General features: G+C 40.7%; 1 protein-coding gene across 1 annotated transcript in view; it reads right to left on the bottom strand.

Annotated features, from left to right (window-relative positions):
* The window catches only part of VPS26B (VPS26, retromer complex component B), a 589,545-nt gene that overhangs the window by 72,309 nt on the left and 492,941 nt on the right, over positions 1-24,295 (bottom strand). Inside the window, exon 4 of the mRNA XM_044081166.1 lies at positions 15,518-15,693. Within this exon, the coding sequence (XP_043937101.1) occupies positions 15,518-15,693 (176 nt within the window). The remainder of the gene's footprint in view (positions 1-15,517; positions 15,694-24,295) is intronic.

Below are 24,295 nucleotides of genomic sequence, written 5' to 3'. Positions count from 1 at the left end.
CACCCTAGCGGCGAGAGGTGGTACGTGCGCGCTTATCAAAGAAGAATGCTGTGCGTTTATACCAGACAATCGACATGAAATTAATGACCACCTAGAGGTAATACAGCAGGTATCGGCCATGACTGAACCAGGCCCAAACCCACTGACGAACTTTTTCCAGAATCTGTTTGGTGGGTGGGGTTCTATCCTAATGAACATCTTGATTGCTATTTGTGTGGGTCTGCTCCTATTAGGAGCATGTGTCTGTTGTGGGATTCCCTGCATGAAAAGATTAATCAAAGATTTTATTGATATATCTGTAACTGAAACTTTGTACCAAGACATTGAGTTAGAAAAATTAATTTCAGATGAAATTCTTTCCGAAGTATAAACTAAATGACTTACCTAGTTGAAAGTCCTTAAAGGAGAAGGCTAGGAGATGAAATAACATTGTTTATATTTCAGAATAGAATAAAAAGTATTAAAAGGGAGGAAAATGTTAGAAAAATATGTATTTGAACATATATAAAGTGCTAGTTAAAAGGCAAATAGTGTATAATGCATTTTATTCTATTATTAATATGGCAATAAGAATGATTTTACATGTAATTGCTTGAAGCTTTGGAACTGCAGTGTATTTGAACTCTGACCCTGGCAGTAGCCAGCTCAGCAAGCTCATGTTTTTCACTAACGATTATCTGCTGGGTCAGGAAATTAAATGTATAAAGCATTGAAAATCTTCTTCTCCTTCCTTTGGGACAATTGGCCTTGTAAATGTTATCAAGATAAGACGCAGCTGTTGGGAGAATGTTGCAAGAAGAACAAAGAAGTGTATTACAAGACTGAACCAGCTATTGTATTCAAGCAGGCCTGAAACCTTGAAGGAGTAACATTTACAGAAAGACATTATAACTGACCAGGTGCTTTGCAAGGCTATATTATTCCCAAGGGAAAACATTTTTAAAATATGTAACATTAGCAATCTTTATGAATAGGATGTTGTGAACCGTAGTGATGTAGGTGCCCTGTGACTAACCACGTCAGAAAGGTGGGCACAAACTAGAAAGTAGAAACTATAAGAATTGTATACTTCCTGTTTCATGTCAGACAAAATTCTGTACTTGTACGTTTTTTGCCTCCTGGTGTACACTAGTAAATTTTTGCATCTGAGCCTCCTGTGTTGTAATCTTTATTTTTATTTAACAATGGGAAATAGGAAATACACCCCGGGGATCACTTCTGTGTCTCTGCTCGACAGCGGCACAGGAAAATAACTTTCTTGGGTGGCGTAAGCCAGGGAACCTTGTTGGCTAGGCTTACTTAGGCCCTTGGGCCGACAGCCTAGTACCTACTTATGAACATATGAACCTAAGTAGCAAGATACACTAAATTCTGAGCTTTGCAATCGGCTGTCAGTTTAAATCTATAAACAGAGCCAGTCTGGGGGTGACAGAAAGAGTCAATTCTAGAGATGTGGATACAGACTTTGTAGGACAAACAAGGGAAAGTCCCAAACTTATCAAACCTGGGAGCAGAATCAGAACTGTCATTAGGAGGTCCATAACATAGCTGCCTTTTCAAGGACTTAGCATTCCAGAAGCTAAAGCTAGGTTTGCTGTCAACAATCCCTTTAATATGATCATCCAGTTGTTAAGATGGACCAGTTCTTAGTAATAACATCACAGATCTTATGCACATTGCTGGAGTAGGTCAGGGTAATTCGTGTCATACTATGAGCACTCCTCGTACATGTACAGGTCCCCTGAAATCCCTGTCCAACTTCTCTTGAAAAATAAGGAACCCCATCTGTTGAACGAAGGAGAAATCCCTCAGCCAGGTGCTCACGCGCCTCACTAAATGATTAACCCCTGGCAACAAAAGCTTTCGATAGATCACCAGCTGCATTCTTGAACGTAACTCCATCAGTATAGAGTCTATAAGACAGTAAGAACAGACTCTTCATAACTGTACGATAAATATGCTCTAGGCGAATGCTGGAGCAATGTAAAAGTGCAATCCTCCAGCACTCCTTTCTGTACAACTCAGTGTTAATACTACGGTTCTCATATGAAATCAGACAGACATCCAAAAAGTCAATCGCTTCTGTCGAATGCACATAAGTGAATTTAAGAAACATGGTGGAAGAATTCAGATAGCAAAGTCATTTAACTCATCCATGGTGCCTCCCCACAAAAGAAAGACATCGTAAACAAAACATCTATAATAGACAATGAGTTGCGAAAAAACATTTTCTCGTAAAACACATTCCTCCTCCTCCCCCTAGCTAGCCATTACCAAAAGTACAGTTGTGTATACTTACCATAAACGTAGATGTTTGAGTGTATTCACTGTTGCAGTCATCACACTTGGGTTATCTGCCTGCAGGTAACCCACAGTTGGCCCGAATACCAGAGTCTTAGTATTTCTGCGTCGGATGTGGTCGCTTCTTCCATGACGTCAGGTTGTCGGGGCTATAAAAACAGGCAGCCGACGACATTACATCAGTTTGTCTTGCCCCAAATGTCAGGAGCCCCCAAACAGGGAGCTAGTATATGGTGTGGAAACCACCACCAATAAAAAGTAAATACCAATACCATTAGGAATAGCCATAGAGAGGAGAGATAGAAAGATAGAGAAAAACAGTGGGCTGGAGGGAGGGCAACCAGGACTGCAACAGTGAATACACTCAAACATCTATATTTATGGTAAGTGTACACAACTGTACTATGTTCTTCGTGTTTCAATGTTGCAGTCATCACACTTGGGTTGATTCCCAAAGCTGAGGAAGTGTGGAGGCAGTCAAGAAAAAGTTAAGGCTGGCTAGTAGACCCTGCAAGACTGCTGTAACAAATCCTGCCCTGGATTTGGAAAAGATAGGTAAGTGGCAATGCTTGTTGAAGGTGTGTACAGAACTCCAGGTTGGAGCTTCCAGAATGTCCCTGGTAGGGACTCCCCTGCGAAATGCTGCAGAGGTAGAAGTAGACCTAGTGGAATGTCTTCTGACCCCCTGAGAGGTTGGTTTTCCATGGTGCTTGTAGCATAAATGGATGCAGTGTGCTGTCCATTTGAAAATGGTTTGTTTAGAAATGGCCTTGCCCTCTGCCCCTATTGCAATGCTGACTAGCAGCTGGTCAGATTTTCTGAAAGGCTTAGTCCTATCAAGGTAGAATCTGAGCTGTCTGTGCATGTCCAAAGAGTGCAGGATCCGTTCCCCTTTATTCTGAGGGTTAGGGAAGAAGGTTGGCAAATGGATCGATTGGTTTAGGGCCACACTGGACACCACCTTAGGCATAAAGGATGGGTTAGTCCTGAGGGAAACCCTGTCAGCATGGAAGATAATAAAGGGTTCCACAGCCATCAGTGCCTGTAGCTCAGACACTCTTCTAGCTGAAGTGATGTTTAGAAGCAAGGCTGTTTTCCAAGAGAGAAATTTTAACTCTGCTGAAGCAGCAGGTTCAAAAGGGGGAAGCGTGAGCTTTTCCAGTACAAAGTTAAGGTCCCAAGCAGGGGTGGGTGCTCTCCTTGGGGGCCTTAAGTTGTTAGCCCCTCTCAGGAACTGTTTGATGAGGGGGTGAGAAAACAGAGGTGGCTCAGTATTGTAATGAGCTGAAATGGCAGAGGCATGAATCTTAATGGAGGAGAAGGATAGGCCTCTGTGAAGTAGCTCTGCTAGGTAATCCAAAATTAGAGGTAAGGAGGGCACAGCTGTGTCCTTTCCTTTAGAATGAATCCAAGAACAATATCTTTTCCACTTTTCCACATAGGATTTCCTAGTACTAGGCCTTCTGGCTTCAAGAATGACGTCCAGCACCTGTTTACTTAGGGTTGCTGGTGGAGTATTCAAGGAATAAGCCAGGCTGCAAGATTTAGGATTTGTAACTGTGGATGCAAAAATCTGTCCCTCCTGCTGTGACAGCAGGGGTAGGGGTCTGGTGTAGGTGCCAGGGTGGCACTGTTGTCAGGCTGTGCAGGAGTGGGTACCAGTGCTGGCGTGGCCAATCCGGGGCAATCAGAATTGTCCTTGGCCTGTCTCCTTTTATCTTGAGTAGTACTCTTGAGAGAAGGGGCAGAGGGGGAAAGGCATACACTGAGAGGTTTTCCCATTGAAAGGATAGGGCATCCACCTTCCAAGGCCCTGCTGTGAGGGTTCCTTGTGCAGAATTTGCTTAACTGGTGGTTGTGGGGGGAGGAAAGAGATCCACCTCTGGATCAGGAGGTTGAAGGTGCTGGACTCCAATTTCCACTTGTGTGGGTCTAGGAGATTTCTGCTTAAGTCGTCTGCCAGTGAATTCTGTTTATCTGGCAGGAATTAAGCTTGCAGATGGATTTGGTTGTCACAGTTGTGCTCCACAGAGTCATGGCTAACCTGCAGAGTGGGTAAGAATGGGTTCCCCCCTGCTTGTTTATGTACCACACAACTGTGGTGTTGTCTGTTTTTATCAGCAGTTGTCCTGGAAGGATTAGGTATCTGAAAGCTGTCAGAGCATTCTGTACAGCTAGCATCTCCTTTTGGTTAATGTGCAGGAGAATGTGGCTTGGGTTCCAGTGGCCCTGAATGCATTTGGCAGCCATGTGGGCCTCCCATGCATAGTCTGATGCATCGGTGGTCAGGGTTTGGGCGGCGTGGGGTAGAGTAAAATGCAGTCCCTTGTTGTGGTTGCATGCTTCTGCCCACCAAAGGAACTCTGCCCTCAGACAAGGTATGATAGGAATGACTGTTTCCAGGTCCTGAGAATGTTGGCACCAAAGACTTTTTAAGTACCACTGAAGTTTCTTCATAAGCAGTCTTGCATATGGAATTAGCAGAATACACGAGGCCATGAACCCTAGGGCTTGCAGTATTTTTCTTGCAGTTAGCTGGGTTCTGGTCGCCATTTGCTTGAAGCACTCTGTCAGATAGACTTGTTTTTCTGAAGTGAGAAATGCCATCTGGGAAGTTGTGTCCAAGCTTGCTCCCAGGAATACAATCTTTTGACTGTGCATCAGTTGTGATTTCTTTCCGTTGACGGTGTACCCCAAAGAAGTGAGAAGCCTTTTTACAAATGCCAGGTGGTAAAGCAGCAATTCCTGGCTGTCTGCCTGAATCAGTCAGTCATCCAAGTACGGGTAAATTTGGATATTTCTCTGCCTGCAGTATGCAATGACTGGAGCTAGGCATTTTGTGAATACCCTGGGCACAGTAGATAAGCCAAAGGGAAGTGCAGAGATCTGGTAATGCATAGATCCTGCCCTGAAACCTAGATATTTCCTGCATGATTCCCTGATGGGGATATGCAGATAAGCTTCTTTCAAGTCTAGGGTGACTAACCACGCATCCTTGGCTAGCATAGGAAGAAGCTGTTGAAGGGTAAGCGTCCTGAATTTTGGGACCACCAGGAAGGTGCTTAGAATTGAAAGATCCAGGATTGAGTGCCAAGAGCCCTCTTTCCTGGGTACCAGGAATAGCCTAGAGTAGAAACCCTGACCCCTTTGTTCTAATGGAACTGGCTGAATAGCTCTGATGTTGAGCAAGGAAAGAACTTGGTTTTGATCCTCTTCCCACTGGTTTGGAGGAAGATTTGGAAGCCCACTTGGAGCTGGCAGTGAATGGAAATAAAATTTGTACCCTTGGGATATAATGTTGAGGACTCATCGGTCCTGAGTGATGGACATCCAGTTTTTTGCATGAAGGGCACGTTTTCCTCCTAGGGGGCACAAGCAATTGGGCAGGGCTGGAGGTAGAGTTGAGAAGTCATTGTGAACTTTTTCCATAGGAAGGTGGCTTACCACTCCCTGTTTTAGGGGTGGGAGCACTCCACTGCTTAGATCTCTGCATACCCTGAGACTGTAGTCTGGGTGGTCTGTTTCCCTGGGTCTTGCTTGGGAAGGCCTGGAGAGGGCTGGAAAGGACCAGTGTTTTGAAGGGCAATGCCTACTGAATGGAGATGGTTGCACTTGTAAGAATTCTTTAACAGTTTGCATAGATTTAGCTTTTTCTTCCATCTTTTTAAGAACTTCTTCTGCTTTGGTGCCAAACAAAACGTCCTTATTTAAAGGAGCATCAAGTAATTTGGATTTGACATGATCTGGCAAGGTCTGCTCCTTCAGCCAAGCATGTCTTCTCAATACAGAGCCAGTGACTGCAGCCCTGCAAGATGCTTCTAGGGCATCAAAACCACACTGCAAAGTATGCTTACTAACTTGGTTTGCAGAATGCATAAGCTCTTGCAAATCTTTATTTTCTGCACAATCTGGAAATATTACCATTTTTTGTTTAATAAGATCCATAATATGTTGCTGGTACTTCAGCATGTGAAAATGGCAATTAAATGCCCTGACAGCAAGAGTTGCAGAGGTATATACCTTCTTTCCCCATCTGTCTAAAGCTCTGGAATCCCTGTCCAAAGGGGTAGGATTTTTGGCTGTAGTAGCCCTAATACTTTTAGGTCCCTGGGAAATGATCTCTTGATCAGCAGTAGGATTCTTGAAAAGAAACTTATGGGAATCAGGTACTCAGTAGAACTTGTCAGGTTTCCTAGGGGCCGGAGGTAATGTGTCTGGAGTAAGACTGGATTCCAAGAAAACATCATCCACATCTAGGACAGAGGGAATAGTTAAAGGCCTGTGCTGAGGTAGCTCTAAAAATTCTCTGAGTGTCTTTTTGGACTGACAATAGTCTTGGCATTCCCAATGGAAATGGTCTCTTAAAATATGCAAGGTTTCACCAAACGAAAAATCCTCTGGTGGGGAGGCCGAGAGAATGGATTCCTCTGCATCTGAATCCTCATAGGCTGATAAGGGCATGTCCTTATAATCAGAAAGGTCTGAGTCATCAGACTCCTGGTCTGTAGAATCTGAAGGCAACTGAATTCTTTGTCTCTTAGCAGGGGAAAGCTGGCTTCCCCTAATTAGCGTTATAAGGTCTTCAGCCATTCTAAGCATTTGTTTTTGTGGCATGGGGGCCTGAGCATGCGCTTTGGTCATCGGTTTTTTAGGCGTAGTGCGTACTCTGGGCCTAAGAAACTCAGAAGTTTTGGCTAAAAAAGAAGTTGTCGGTTTGATTTGAACATAGGTAGGTCGGAAAACACCCTCAGATGCCGGTGCCTGCACAGCAGCTCCGGACCCATCCAAGGTAGAGACATCCGCTGGTTCCACAGTCGAAGAAGCATCTTGCAGCATACCAGACTCTGAATGGGTCTCAGCAGAGGCCTGCAAATCCATAGAAGCGGGTATCAGGGGACTACAAAGGCGCCTCACTGAGTACTGGCAGACTGGCGACTAGCTTAATGGAAGCGTCGTCAGCAGTTTTGGACCTATGTGGTCTTTATCCTTATGTTTTTTCAGAAGATCGGTAGTCGGATGGCTTACCGAAGCCATTTCAGAATACGGAGATTGACAGCGAAAGAATTTAGCAAAAAAATAGCCCGACAATGAATGGTTCGGGCGTGAAACGAGGCACAAAACCGACAGCGAGGAACGTCGTGGTCTGGGCCAAAACAGGTGATGCAGTAAGAATGAAAATCTCTGTGAGGTATTTGCTTTCCACAGGCAAGACAATTGTTAACTTTTCTGACATTGGTTAGAGCAAGAAAAAAGGATCCCCAATGGGGTACTTAGCTTTAGAAGACTTCAGGATTATCAACTCAAAAAACGAAAATTTCAGGTAGCGGTCGACCGGCACTTGCGAACTGCTTTTGCCTTGAGCTCCTCCTCGGCAAGAAAGACTGGGGTAATGGCATCGGCTGCCTGTTTTTATATCCCTGATGTCATGGAAGAAGCGACAACATCCGACGCAGAAATACTAAGACTCTGGTATTCGGGCCAACTGAGGGCTACCTGCAGGCAGATAACCCAAGTGTGATGACTGCAACTGTGAAACACGAAGAACATCTGGCATAGCTATTTGCACAGGGGGGTTCCCATAGCCACCCCCATTTTCTGCAGGAAAAAATCATTCTCAAACATAAACACATTACTATTATGAGACCCAGCAAAAAAAAAAAAAAAATCAGCTTTGTACGCTGGTATGACCAGCCACTCTTGCTCATGAGGTAAGATCTAACCATCTCAACTCCCAAATCATTGGGTATAGATATAAAGAGAGTACAAACATCCAAAGTTACCATGACACATCCAACAACATCCCCTCTAGCAGCGACATATTGAGAGAGGGTATGTAAAAAATGTTCAGTGTCTTTGAGGACACCTGCAGCTACTTCAACAACTGGTTTAATGGATTTCTCAATAAAAACGGAAAGGGTCTCCATGACCCACCCACATCCAGACACCATAGGTCACATGGATGGATCCACCAAACATTTATGTATTTTAGGCAATCCATGTATGATAGGTATTACTGGACTGATGACCAAAAAGTAATCATACAAATTATGATCTATGCCACCAGACATAAGCAAGTCATACAAAGAGGTCTTGACACAAGCAATTATCTTCATCACAGAAGCTCGTGTGATTTTATCATATGTACAGCCATCTTCAAGCATTCATCTCATAGCTTTACAATACGCCGATCTATCAAGAACCACTAGTGACCCCCTTTATCCGCAGATTGAAAATACACATCTGGGTGTGATTTCAATTCAGCTAGAGCAGTTGCCTCATCACGTGTCAAACTGATGAAACCATATGAATGCTCATTCACAAAAAGCTTACATATGTCGTTCTCACATATTCATAAAGATCTCAAGATGTGGCTGCAAAGGAGGAACATATGTGCTGGGTTTCTTAAACATGTTCAAATTCTGAGTATTATTGTCTGGGAACATAGTACGCAAGATAATATTATGAGTAAACATTTTCAGGTCAATAACTATATTGCTGATGTCAGACTTTGTGCAGGAATAAATGACAACCCTCTGTTTAAAATCAACATCTGACGGTCAGACAAAGGAACAGAGAAAAGATTAAAAACTAAAGAACTGGTACTTATCTCCTCTTTTTCATTCGGCCTCTGCTCATAGACTGGCCACCTCCGTGCCTCCATCTTTTTCTCTTACTGGAAGTGGTAACTTCAGAAGAAAATGGAGGGAGTGCTGAACCTCCTCCTGGCTCCTTGCGTCTAGCTCCTGGATCAAGTTGCACAGTTGAATCAACTGTATTACCATGAGTTGCAGAGCCAGCAAGGATCTTAGCAGCTCCTCTCTCAGTCTAGGGTTGGACAGCCTTAACCTCATCAATCAGATCTGCAGAAGCAGGCTCAACCCTAGTGGTATGTGGCCAAGAAAAAGATATTCCCTTTCTTGAAGTCGGAAAAATCCCTTTCAAGTTTCCTTTTCTTTTGCTATCGTAAACGTAACTCAAAAGCAGATAAATCATTGAAAAGATTATCAATCCTGGACTGAAAAAGCTCAGCACTAAACTTTTCATTAATCTCCTTTTGTGCAGTCTCAACAAAAACCATAAGCTCATTTTCAAGGGGTTTAAAAAAGTCAATCAGAAGACGGATGTAATTAAAGCTCAATTCAATATTAAGTGCTTGCCACCTTCTCAATAACTCAGGATATGTTGTTCCACAGGTGGGCAGACCCTCAGTCCTTGAGGAACAATTTTATAATCCAGGCACGCCTCCAAGTGCAGGCACTGCCACTGAAGTCTTTTAAGTTTAATTAAGTTCACTTCAAGTTCCTTAACATTAGGAGAAAAAAATTCTACCTCCAAAGGAATCTCCTGGGCAGTCTCAGTAACATTGGAGAAGTCCAAGCAAAGTAAGGGATTGACTTCCACTCCAAAAATCTGGTTAGAACGTTTTTGTGAACTAGAATAGGCAGGATTTACATCCAACTCCAAAACAAGATCTTTGGCCATGTGCTGCTGTTGTATGACAAAGACAAGCAACAAGAAAACTAAACAAACTGCAGCCAAAGTTCAATCCCAAATCAAAAACCAAAGTAGAAGCAGAAAAAAATGGTGTAGTCAACACAGACAAGATCTGTTTAAAACCACTTTAATAACGTCACAAATAAACATGAAAACAGAAATGATAAGAGCTTTCAGGCTATCAGGCCTTCATCAGATTTACAACTTCACAAAGGCAAGGCCTAGAAAAGAAGAGACTGTAAGAAGCATTACCAATCAAGCCAATCAGGATCTTACAATAGAAGCACTTAATAGGGCAATTAATCAAGCAATCTGCATCCTCTCAATGCAGGTTTTAAAGGGACAACCCCATTCAAGCAGCTTGTAACTTCACTATCCATCTCATCTCTGCCATTTCTCTGCTATGCACAATGTCACCTCCCCTTTTGTCTTTAAGTACCAACTGTATAGCCAAAAATGTAAAACAATGTCCTGGGCAATCCATGATGTGCTTAGCAAGAGCATTAGTTGAATTTTTTCAACCTAATATCACTATGGTGCTTCAGTATTCCATCTTTAAACAGCATATTATCTTGCCTATATAACAATAAGAGCACTTAGTGCAAGTAGCAAGATACACTAAATTCTGAGTTTTGCAATCAGCTCTCAGTTTAAATCTATAAACAGACCCAGTGTGGGGTGACAGTCAGAGTCAGTACTAGAAATGTGGATGCAGGCTTTACAGGACCAGCAAGGGAAAGTATCCAGTTTTGGTGTCCTGCAGACTGCAAGAGCATCAGGAAAGGGAAAGAGATACTCTAAGTGTCACCATTTTGATTTTGTCCTAATTTACTGATTTCTGCACTTGTTTTTAGTTTTTTAGTTGTTTTTAACTTAAATCCATTTATTTAAACTATATTTGCTTTAATACTGCTACACACTCAAGTGTGCTAGCTTGCACTGCATGTGAATTGTTTTTACTGCTGTTTTAGCTGCTTTTCTTTAAAAAAAAAGTTCTAAGCTTGTTTCCCACCTTTCCTGTAACTAGTCTAGTCCAGCTACAGATCTGCTGTATCCAGAACTGTATGTAAACTTCTGAGCCTCCCAAGCTTTTCTATGTTGGAGGGAAGCTTTCTAGCTTATCAGTGGGAGTGGTAAGCACAAGGTAGCCTACCTACCACAAGAGGAGTGGTTTTTGGTCCAGAAATTGTAGTTTATTGGCCTTTTGGGCAGTTTTGTTTGTTCCCTTCAACTTTCTGTCTTAAAAGCCCGTGTTTGCACGGGTTTACGCTTGTTTAAGTTCCGCCCAGCAGTGCCGAGCTTAGGTAAACTATTACTGGTGCTAGAAAGTCTGCTCTTCAGTTTTTCCCTTGAATCTTGCTAGTTCTTTCTCTCTTGCACTTCAAATAGCTTAATCGCTTTGCACTTCAACAGGTTTTTGTAGCAATTATTGTAGCACACCCAAGTGCCATCAGCACTAGTTGTTCTTCACGGAAATAGTTCCAGTACTTAGTACTTAAGACCACCCCCCCCTTCCATGGTTAAAGGGCAGTTCCCTGTGCTTTCTCCTATTAACCTAGTGCACTTGGACATTCTGAGGCAGTGTAGCAACTGCCTCATGTACACAGACAACCCTCTCCGCTTACCTCCCGACACACAGACTTGTGAGAGATGTACTTATATCACCAAATTGGAAGCTACTCACTCATCAGCCAAGACAGGACTAGCTGGTTAAGAGGAGAAGGTGAACACCTGCAACACACCACATGGAACACATTGCCCTCCAGAACACCCACCATCACATCTCTCACATAAAAACACAAATCACACACCCACCTTCGTGGAGGCTCTCAATAGAAATGTATCCAAACAGCAGAGACCTCCAAGACAGAAACGCACTTAACCAGCACAACACAGTGCAAACCACAGGACACAAAGCTCACCTCCACAGTGTGCCCATCAAACTAATCCCCTAAGGCTAAACACCTTGCCCAATTCACTAATCATGTGACTCAACAGTGAGGAACACAGATGTCCCACTCACTACATTGAATAAGGAGAAGCTAACAGTCAGCTGTCTATCAGGTACCAGAATCTGACACATAACACATGCACTCAGGTCACTCCACAGCAAGTACAAGTATGACTCTGTCATTGTCCATGTAGGTGTGAATGACCTGAGATGCACCTTCCTGGACTACATGAAAAGAGACATGGTGGAGCTCTCAGATTATGTGGCCCAGGTAGGTATGACCCTAGCCCTGAGCAGTACCCTAATGTCACCCAGAATGATACCGCAGTACAAACAAAAATGATTGACTTCAAATAATTGGCTAAGTTTCTGGTGTCATTCTAAGAGGATCCAGTATCTATATGCTTGGGATGACATGACTGACAGACCTCAATGCTTTGCCAGAGATGGCCTGCATCTGTCACCCCCTGGGCTTCTGGGTACTGGCTAAGGCTCTTGCAATCCCTATAGTGCCTTTTTTAGGCAGTGTTCCACAGACCAAATTACCACCATAACAACTATAAATAAATGCAATCTGAGGGTCATGCTGCTCAATGCTAGAAGTCTAAATCTCAAGATGCACTCACTCGAAGCACTCCTCAAAATGGAGAACATCGACATTTGTACTGTAATGGAGACCTGGTTTAAAGCAGCAGAAAGCACCCCTGCGCTAACAGACTATAACTCATTCCACACCTTTCGGCCCCAAAATATGGACTGTAGCTCCAAAGGCGGTGGTGTCTCTATATTCATAAAGGATATGCACACCTCCAGACTAGTAGCCCAGCATAATACATCTGAGATACTTTAGGTACAACTACCATTAGGTAAGATGGCGATCCAGGTCATAGTCTGCTATAGGTCCCCAACCATGTCCCTAGACTCTTACTCCACGTTCCTAAACACCATGGAATCTATCAAGGTCCAACCCAACACTCTCTTACTAGGAGACTTCAACTATCCCTCCATCAGCTGAAAATACTACTCAAGCACCAATACACTTGCCCAAAGCTTCCTGGAATTCATCAATTCCAATGTCCTGGATCAGCTCATTCTGACCCCCACTAGAGGAAGCAACATCCTTGACCTGTTTATTACTAACATGGGTGACCGTTGCTCTACACCAGTAGTCAATCCCACCCTGGTCAGATCAGACCATGAACTAATCACCACGGAAATCCTCCCCCCCCCCCCCCCCGCAAAGGTGACCACCTTGAAAAACTTCTCCAAAGCTAACTTTGGGCTCCTAAAAACAGAGACAGTTAACTTCACGGCACCCATGCCAATGGAAAATAGCTGCATGACTGCCAAATCATACACCAATGCACTGTACAAACATGTACATAAATGCATGGAACTAGCCATACCCAAAAGAACCAAGACGCTCTCCTCCAAAAAAAAGGAAGCCAATCTGGTGGTCCCCTGGCATTAATAAACTCTACAACAGAAGGAAGAAACTGTTGCAGAAAAAGGTGAAGTCCCAAGACTGGAAAAACTCCCTTATTAGCCTCAGCAAAAAGCTGAGATCCCTCATCAAATCCTCTAAAGGCAGCTATGAAGGCAGAATTGCAGCAGACACTAAAAACAATCACAAAGCCTTCTACAGTTATATCAAGAACCTCCATGGCAATACCCAGATTTGCTCTCGGTTACTGCACAAAGGTACCTCCTATACTGAGCCAACAGATATTGCCAACATACTGGCCGACAGATTCAGTGCCAACTTTACCCCCCCCATAAGGACCAATCACAATACCGGAAGAATGCCAAGCACCCAGCATTACTGTAGCACAGGTTAACGCTGCATTGCCAAGGCCAAGAATACAGCTTCCATGGTTCCCGATAATATCCCTGGCTGTGTTCTACATGAACTACAAAGCGAACTGTCACCACATCTGTGTATCCTGTGCAGTCACAGCCTCACCTCAGCCTTTGTCCCTACTGAATGGGGCACTGCTATAGTCATCCCTCTCCATAAAGGAGGAGCAACTACAGACCCTGGGAATTACTGCCCCCATTAGCCTGACAAGTCTGATATGTAAAGCTACGGAGAGCATCATCATGGACCTGATTTACAAAGATATAGGAAATCTCCAAACTATAGACCCCACATAATTTGGCTTTGTGAAAGGGAGATCATGCCTGCTCAACCTGGTTGACTTCTTTGAGTCAGTCACCAGGGCTGTGGATGCAGGTAAAGCAGAGCATACAGCCTACCTCAATCTGGCCAAGGCCTTTGACACCATTCCTCACACGGGAATTATTGATAAATTCACCAAACTAGGCATCAATCCCTATATCACTAGGTGGGTTGCAAAATGGCTCACAGATAGAAGACACAGTGTGAAAGTCGTAGACTCCAAGTCAGACTGATAACCAATCATGAGTGGTGACCCACAAGGATCGGTCATGGGTCCTCTCCTGTTCGGCATCTACTTCTCAGAAGAACAGGCCAACACAAAGGGACTCTGGCTAACCAAGTTTGCAGATGACTGCAAGCTGGGAGCCATTATTAACTCCCCAACTGATGCAGACATCCTACAGAAAGGCCTCACTGAGACCAATTACTGGTGTCGAAACCATGGCCTTAAGCTTAATGCCAAAAAATGTGTCATCATCCCCTTTGGTAAAAACTCAGTTCCCACTAATTACCACACTGATGGGAGCCCACTGAACACTGAAGGTGTGATAAGAGATCTGGGGATCCAGGTTGACAGCAATCTCTCCTTCGACCACCACATTGCCACTGTGGTCAGAAAGTCCTTCTATGTGGCACATCTCATTACCAAGGGTTTTGCATCCAGGAAGAAAGAGGTCATCGTCCCTCTCTACTCTTCCCTCATTTGAAAAATCATTGAGTATAATGCCCCATTTGGCATGTACCTCACTAGACACCTGCAACAGCTGGAGAGGCCCCAGAAGTACCTCACGAAGAGGATCCTAGGCATTAAACACATATCCTACATGGACAGACTCAAAAGACTCCAGCTATTCTCTGTCTCATATCGCCTACTTAGAGGCGATCTTTGCCCGACTTACAAAGCCATGTCTGACCCAGCTCTGTCAGAAATGGTTCATCTAAAGAAATCCCAATCCCTCCACACCACACGCTCCAGAGACCTCAACCTCATTATCACAATCAACAGAACATGCTGGAGGGACAGGTTCATAAACCAGAGACTGCCCATGCTATGGAACAGACTTCTCATAAATGTCAAGCAGAGCAACTCGCTGTCCCTCTTCAAGAGAAATCTTTTTGAGTGGATGGGAAATAGTAAGTTCACCCCAGGGATCACTCCAGTGGCACTACTTGATAGAGACACTGGGAACCAACGTCGGGCGGCACAATGCCAGGACACTTCTATGGGCTAGGGCTTGTAAAGGCTCCTGGGCCATTAGCCTAGTACTCACCTATGAATCAAACTTATCAAACCTGGGAGCAGAATCAGAACTGTCACTAGGAGGGTTTTTTTTTGTAGTTTTATTAAAGTGGTTTTAAACTGGCCTTGGCTGTGTTGACTGCACCATGTTTTCTGCTTCTATGAAGATAAGGATCATTCTGAAAATGGATACCTGTGAAGTGGAGTGATAAACAGTATAATTAAACAGTAACTAATTTAGCATATACTCATGAAAGGGAATGAGTGCCACACGTTTTTCATACTGCATGCCATGCTGCACCACCACTCATATATTTACAGCTGTTTATCTGTAAAGAAAAGTTAGTCATACCTCTCACAGGTGCGCCATCCATGATTTCATACTTTGCTATTGTGTCATTCTCATGGTACACATTTGGACCAGTACCAGTGGTCTCCCTTTTAATAATGTCGATTTCCATGTGCTTGATTTTTATCCTGACCAAAAGGAAGTAGATTTTTCCCACAATAACATCTTTTAAGTGATACCTAAAAAAATGAACAGAGATAAGAATGTAAAAATTGGAGCAGTGAGCAGGACAAGTTAATGCTTAATGTAATGATTTAACATTCCACAGGTCTAGGTCTGTTTTCACAACTTCTGCCTCACACCTCTGAGAGTCATATAGCCACACCAAAATATTCCCGACATGCCTGAAACAGATACTTGGATTTCTTATTTCTTATTTAACAGAGAAATAAATTTCCTTAATATGTGGTGTTAAAAAATAATTCAGTCTACACAATCATTTAAGCAATCAATGTACTAGATTAACAGTTTCCTACTCCAGTTGTAAAAACTCTGATATGAGCCAGATGAAAAAAAAAGTGTTAATGAAATGCAACACATAAGAAAATTTATCATACATGTACACTGCAGTCAACTTAGTAAAACGAGCAAAAATTAGTACAAATGTCATTCCAGCATAAATAGAATAAACGTAAATAATCAGTAAATGCATTTACAACTTTGATTCTTTTAATGCATCTCCTAATGGTGGTATCAGAGCAATGTGTTCGAAACTGGGTTTAGTAATGGACTGTCACTGTAAACAAATGAATCATAGAAAGTGGGAGTATGCATTCTAGAAATACATTCCTTCCATAACAGGAAGGAATAAAGGAAACTGGCACCTGATCAGACCCACACAAACACCAGTGCCCAATATGCAGTGGATGTAACATGGAATATGTCTTACATCTACATATGGTAGGTCGTGTGCGGACATCTCAACATGTATATCTTGGTGTGAGAAAAACAAGAAAGAAATGGCCCAGGCAAGGAAACTGTCAAACTCCAAAATTTACATGTGAAAATGAGTAATTCAAACTGGGTGTGGAAGGTTAAAATTGCAGGGAAAGCACACACAGACACAACACTGCCTAGCAGGTGCACTCAGCTGTAATCTAAATGAAACACTTCATACAGAAAGCTGTATTAAATTAGCAATTTCAAAAATTACATAAATCACCTGGTTTTGATTTTTTTCTTTTTTTTCTTTTTATTTTTTTTTTTACTTTTTATGCTAAAGCTCTTTTTTCATACAAATGAAGACCACAAAGCAGAAATAACCCATATAGACTTACCATCCCTGGGAGGGAGGGATGTAGGGCAGTCCTGTGGGTGCTTCCTGCAATGATCCCTGTTGGTGGTTGGAGACAGTGTGATGGCAAATATGGTCAATAAGGGTAAAGGATAGAGACATGGTTAAGCTGCTGCAGAAGCATGGTAATATGCTACACATGTCCAGTGCATGCCCACCCCTTGGTATATAACATGGGACTTGCATCACAGGGAGGGGGAAGGGACAATTTATTTTTTAAACCTATAAGTAAATAGATAAAAGCCTCCCCATTCCACATCAATGTTGGAGACTACCCAGACACTGCAGGACATACTTAATATCCTCACTGGCCCTGGTGTTAAATTTGGGCACTGAAGCAGGAGCAGATTGGTGGGATGGTACATCAAGTGAAAGAAGTAGTGCACTGGGACAGCTGTTAGAATGAGGGAAAGGGAGGGCAAAAAAGAAAAAAAAATGCAGATAAAAGTAAGAAAATGTCACCACAAATTCCTAGTCTTTCACAATCGGACAATGACTCAGATCTATAATTCTTAGGTCACTTCACAGAAATTTGGCAATAATATTTGAAAAGCTATATAAAAGAGGTGAACACAAGTTAAAACACTAGAATAACAGCATTGCTTTCTACAAATGTATAGAGAAATATACAAAATATAAGAAGCCAGTTCAGACAAAAGACTCAAGCACAAATGTTTTCATCATTATTTAAATCACTATCTATACAACAAAATGGGTATATATACATTAATACAAAAAAAGCGACAATTTCATTACTTTAATACTGTTGTGTCTTTCGGCTTTTCCCGGTTAGGGGTCGCCACAGAAGACGCTCTAGCTGAGAATCGAACAGGACAACGTCTTACTGTTGTTTTCCTTTTAACAAATTATCATTCACTCCAACATTAGATAAATTACTGAATTCCTGCCTTCCCTTCATCCTCACTTCTCCTCCTCCTGAACATTATTATGCATGTATTGTTCCCACAATTTCCATTTATTTCTATGAAATTTGCTCCTTCTCTTTTCTAAAGATCCAACCTCCAGTTATTTTATCTCCTTTACAATATTCAGTACTTCAATTGCAGTTGGTTTAAATGTTGATTTCCTTTTTCTAATAATTGCTTTTTTGACAATCAATTTAATTGTACTTAAAAAGGCCTTGCTATATCTAGACAATTCATATCCACTGTCCCAGCTCATGAGAGTTATTTCCTTAGTTACAACCATTTGGTCCCATGCCATTTTTGACCAAGTACCCTGTAGGGACTTTTTTTAAATGCAAACTCATTACACTCCCAAAAAACACGGCTCCAGTTACGGCTCACACTCCCATCACACCTCCTTCACTACCCATCAACCTGAGAAAAAAATACTCGAAGTCTGCTTGGAGTATAAAGATACCTGCGCAAACACTTCCAAGGAAAGAAATCCTAAAACTTCTGGATTTTGTTACATACTGGGGAGTCATAGAAATGCCCTATCATTGTTCCTTTTTAAATTCCCTTTCTAGTCTCTCTCCCAATCTTTTCTTACCTCCACTGATTGATTCTTTTAGTTATAATGCACTATTTCAGATGGTGTATTAATTAACCCATTTTAATATTTGAAATTAGTTTCTATTCCAGACTCAACTAAAAACTCTACCAGGGCTGCTTTTTTTTTTTTTTTTTTTTTTTTTTGGGACTTGAGACTGATGTATCACCTTCTCTTTGCCTATACTCCGATTTCAATCCCTGGTAGGGAACCAGTCTCTAACCTGCACTCAGAATTTATATCTGGTCTCATCTCACTCTGCCTCTCTAGTTATTAGCATCCAATACCTTGGTTCCTTCACCCCTCTTGTCTATTCTCTATACCCCTCTTTGTAGTCATCCCTTTTGCAAACATCTCCTTTCTCCATTTCTGTTAGTTCTTAGAATACTTTTTGATACTTTATAAAAACATTTTGTATGTCTCTTGTTCTTCTCCTTCAGGACCTGCATACAAAAGCATACTATCTCCTTGTTTCTTAAAATTCCATTTCATCATCCTCCATTTCCACTTTGATTTATAACCTTCTGCTTGTGTTATGTACAAGCCTTAACTAAACAGCTTTGAATCATCCCTTCAAAACAGTTAATCCTAATCCATCGTGCTCTACAGGGAGGACTTGTTGAACTAACTCTTGTCTTCCAAAATAAATTATTTCAATTCATTATTAATTATCATCCACAATTTCTGCCCTGTTTGCTAAAAGTATGCCTGACCTGTATATAAAACTATACAAATTCAACAGCTTCCTGATTCTTCCTTTTTTTTTTTTCTTTAGTCTCTTCCTACATATGCATAGCTAGCTGCCATAACTAAATCCTTTTTAATCCATACACATGATCAATTCATCTTATGTCCCCATAAATATGGCTAATGCTGACCAATTCATATATATATATATATATATATATATATATATATATATATATATATATTTATATATATATATATATATATATATATATATATATATATATATAGTTACTACTATTTTATTTTGTTTTATCTATCTTTTATCTCAATAAAGACTTGAACTGTCTCAAAATGTTGCACAACAATGAAATGTCCTTTTTTGGATTCTTCAAATGCAAAATAATTTCATCTACAAATAAAGATAACTTTTTATTGAATACCATACCACTTATATCCTTAAATTTGTCACACTCAGTTTCTTTGCTGTGGCTGTAAATATAAAGCAAATAAAGAGGAAGAGGACACCCAGGCTTTGTTCCTCTATTTAAACATAGCTGGCCATGGAAGAACCCTCCCACCTTAATTTTTGCCTCCAGCTCTTCATAAAACCTCCTAATTAACCCCTATTATTCTATCATGGAATGCAATGTTACCACTGACCTGTTCGTGAAATCCTAGATGAATATCAAATGCTTTCTTTGCATCAAGACCCACCAACAATAGAGGCACTTTCTTTTACAATCTGGTTTTCTCTGGATGATTGTTTTATTGAATGTTGCCAAATGCCCCCCCCCCCCCAAAAAAAAAAAAAAACAATGATTCAAATCTAAAAAAATTGCTAACACCTTTGCCACACTTTTATCTAGTATGTACAGTTTAAAATTATGAGTTAAAAAATTAAATGGGTCTACATGCTGGGTCTAAAGAGGCTTTGCCCTCTGTGGTAATACAGCCACTATAGCTGTCTAACAAGATAATGGTATAATGGTATTCTTCCCTTTTAAATACTGTTAAACAAAACCTTTCGTATTTTTATCAATTTCTTTTCTCCCAACTTCTTCACACACACACACACACACACACACACACACACACACACACACACACACACACACACACACACACACACACACACACACACACACATCATTTTATCTCATCTCCTCCTGTCTTAACTGTTAGTTCATTTAACCCTGGCATAATTAGGTCTTCCATAAGTATTTCCATTTGTGCCTGTCCTTGGATTCCACATTCTATTGCTTTACACAGATTTTCATAACATTTTCTAAATGTCTCTAGATATCTCTATAGGATCTCTGATTATTTTTCTTGTCATTATGCTAAAAGTTTCTGTACTTTGCAGATGTTAAGCGAGCACAAAGTACCCTCTCTAAACCCATGCATATTATCCAGACATTCACTTAGTTTTTCTTTAGTACTCTGCAGCTGCTCCTCTTCTTTTCCTGTGAAATTCATCTTATTCTGCAATACTTTAACCTTTGGAAGCTCCTCTAAAGGATTCCTATTACTTCTTTCCCTATATCTTTCTCTTTTATTTCTACCTTGTTTTTAAACTTCACTTTCATTTTATCTCACGCATTAGCTATCCCTTATGAAGAAATTTCTATCTATCCATTGATAACCCCCCCTTTTTTTCCACCATTTTCCACAATGGGTCAGGGAGTCAATTCAACTGTGACAATAATCTAGAACTAAGATTCATAATGACAGGTGGCTAGCCCAGTTTCAGTTCTTCTTCTATGCCACTCACATGTAAGCACACTCACACCTACAGCCAAGTGTGTGTCTAATCCACCTAATGCATGTCTTTGGAGTGTGGGAAGAAACTGGAGAACCCAGAGAAAACCCACGTAAACACAGGGTGGACATGCAGACTCCACAGAGAAGATGACAATTGAACCTGGAGAACCTCTTGCTGTAAGGCAACAACACTATTTGCTGTGGCACTATGCCACCCTAATCATTCCCAAATCATTTCCACTACCCATTCCTTAAAAGTCTTTCTTTTAATGAGGATGCGACACCTCAGGTTTGCTTAATTATGCTGTATTTATCTTTTTTATCAGTGCATGATCTGAAAGTTACTGGATGTGTGTTTAAGCTTTTAATTAAATACATATTCTCCTGTGAATATATAATTTCTATTCATACTACTCCAGTTACTGTACCTTGGGGGGAATAATATGCAAATTCTGAGTTCCAGCTACTGAATTCACATCTTCCATATCATATATTCTCATATATTTCTTCAAAAAATTACCATCTTTTATTATATTTCCCTTCTAGGCCCCAATACATTCCCACAAATGCAAATCAATATTCCCTGCTGAAAGCTTATAATTTCCTCAAATTCTCTTAAGATCCATAATAGTAGTTTTGGGTGAAATATAAATACATGCCAGCATAATCCTCCTTCCCTACCAATGATCTCTTACTACCATTACCCCTTCTCCCATTTTCTATCACCTCTGGAGCCCTTTTAACAATCAGTACTTCTCTGCTGAAAAAACATTCTGAAACTGTTTCTTAATTAAATTCACCTGCCCATTTCTATCCAAATGTGTATCCTGCAACATAGTATTGCACCCTAAATTAATTAAAATAATTCAATACTCTCTTCTTTTTTGTCTATACCTATATATATAACAATTCTTTTGAAAATGTATTTCCAGGTTTTAAACTACATGCACACACTATTGTTTGGTCTGGCAGGTTAATATTTTATGCAGTTGCTTCTTCTCATCTCCTTATGAACCTACATTATTTTGTTCAAAATGTTTTGCTTCAATGAAGACACACAAACAAAAAAAACTAAACAGATTTTCAGAACCCCTGTCCTCTCAACTTAAAACAAATGCAAAAAACTACATATATTTTCAAACATAATTACGTTTATCCCACCAAATAGGTGAAAAAGCCCCAAATCAATTACATGACAGGCATTACTTATTTTAAAAGTAAGGCTATCCATGTTACAGCATGTTTGCTATCTGTTCTTTTTCTCGTCTCTACTCTGCTCCTAGATGTGAAAAACAGCTTGCATGCTTTCAACAGACATTAACATTTAGCTATAAGAAAAACTGCACTAACTACCTTTAAATTATTTGAACTGTGCACTGTTACATTTAAGTATTCTGGCTGACCATGAGGTAACTACTTATCTACCTTATTCACTTTTCACAGTTTCAAACTTCATTCATTTTCCATTGAACTGTTTATACATTTCTCTCAATACAGTGTTCAAAGGTCTCATGATTAACTGCTTGTACCTACAGATAGCTTGTCTCTAAATAAAAGTAGTTTTAGAGAGTACACATGACAAACCCTTTCATTTAACAAATCCTGTTGTGGAGCACCAGACCAGTTGCTTTTTTGTACTTTCATAAAATTAATAAAACCTATTCCTTACAGTTTCTGTGACACAGCAGAACCTCTCTGGTTAAGCCTCACAGTCAACCAGTCTTTTCTTCATTTTAACCTATAATTTTTTGCTGTTTTATCATTTCATCGGAATAGCTATTTAAAGGCCTTTATATTTTTTCCAGCAAGTTATCTGACTGTATATATTCCTTCAGTGTTTCACTTATTTTAAATAAATCAAATGCACTCAGAGGTGTTTTTCCAGTAAATTACTGGGAGCCATCTCCTGTACCAAAGTTGAAACCTGAAGTGCTTTTTGCTGCACACCACAGGATTCTTCCCGGCTACAGTGCTTTTTTTTCTGGCTGATTTTTTATTATATTCTCTAAGTTGTTTTTTGGTGGCATCTAGGCAGTGTAATTACTAGCCAGTAACTGAATTTTATCTAGTAAAATAGGTTTACTGGCTTTTTTCCACAATTACAGTTTTCACACTAGGAGATCTCTAACCAAACTGCCACCTTGGAAGTCAGATTCATGCATAAACACTGATAAAAAGTTGGAAAAGTCCTACCAGCCGAATGAAAATTTTATTTATTTTTATTTATTTTTATTTTATTTATTTTATTGAAAAATACATTTTAACTTCAACATAATATAACTTAACATGAAACAAGACTTCCAAGATGGCTGCACACTGAGTGGCAAGCTGATTAGAGCTCTCTTAGTATGAAAACTTGAGTTATCAGTTGGGTAACATTTAGTTGCTAGTTAGTAAATACACAATCAGTATGTTGCTTGTTTGAAAATTCTGCTGCATAAGGGAGAATGACACTGAAGCATTCAGATATATTTCTGGTTTATTGTGCATACTCAGAACGCCTCCCCAGTAGTACCCATCTATTATTCTACATTTCAACTTCCACTTCACCCAAATAAACCCTCATTAGTTCCTATCTTAACTACATATTCATCCTCTAGTCTTTCAAACCCCTCTATTTCTTACATTTCAGAAACATAAAATAAAATACCAGGATAACCCACCTCTTTTCCTTCATAGAAGATAGTTCCTTCCTGCCTACCTTCTACTAGCTTTCAGACTCCATCACCATTAAATATCCTACAACCCTATAACTTTATGCTTCCTTCTTGATCCCTGCTTCCTCATCACCTGCCATCAATAAAATACAGACCCCCACCTTACTTAACTGTGCTACTCCTCAGGTTATCATCTATTTCTTTCCTCCTACTGATCCAATAATTATCCTACCAGGATTCAATAATATTCCTCCACATCTCTCTAACTCTGTCCCAACCATAAATCCATACTTCCTCTCTAAACAATCCACACATTGCCCCAAACCTATTTAATGATTCCCCTCACCCTTGTCCCAACTATAGACTGATCAACTCCATTTCAAATCAAAATAAAATTAGTGGAAAAATACTTTCCAAAAAACAAGAATCAGTAATACACCAATACACAAAAATCGTCCTAGGAGGAGACATTCATCCTAATCTTGGCCCCACCTATCACAATCAACATCAAGACAATTCTCTTCCACACTCTAACCCCCACAATGGTCAACCCACAACCTTGGTAATCTAACTTTTGTCGCCATAAATATTAGAATCATAAGAAATACAACTACTGGACTACATGCCTGAATTACCCAACACAAGCCTAACATTCTTGGAATAGCTAAAACATTGCTTAAACTCAGCATAAATGACTCTGAAATAACACCCCCCAGGTATAATATCATCCATAATGACCATATAAAGAGGAATGATGAGGGTATTGCTTTAATGTTCCACAACAACTACCACACTTCCCCCTCTATCGTCACAATACCAAAATACAACTCAGCATAGCATCTTATTAATTTCCTGAAAATAAAT

This window comes from Protopterus annectens, chromosome 8.part0 (genome assembly GCF_019279795.1).
Source record: "Protopterus annectens isolate FY-2018-M chromosome 8.part0, PAN1.0, whole genome shotgun sequence".
NCBI classification, from domain to species: Eukaryota; Metazoa; Chordata; order Ceratodontiformes; family Protopteridae; genus Protopterus; species Protopterus annectens.
The sequence above is the reverse complement of the archived record's forward strand: the minus strand, read 5'-3'. Positions and strand labels throughout refer to the sequence as shown.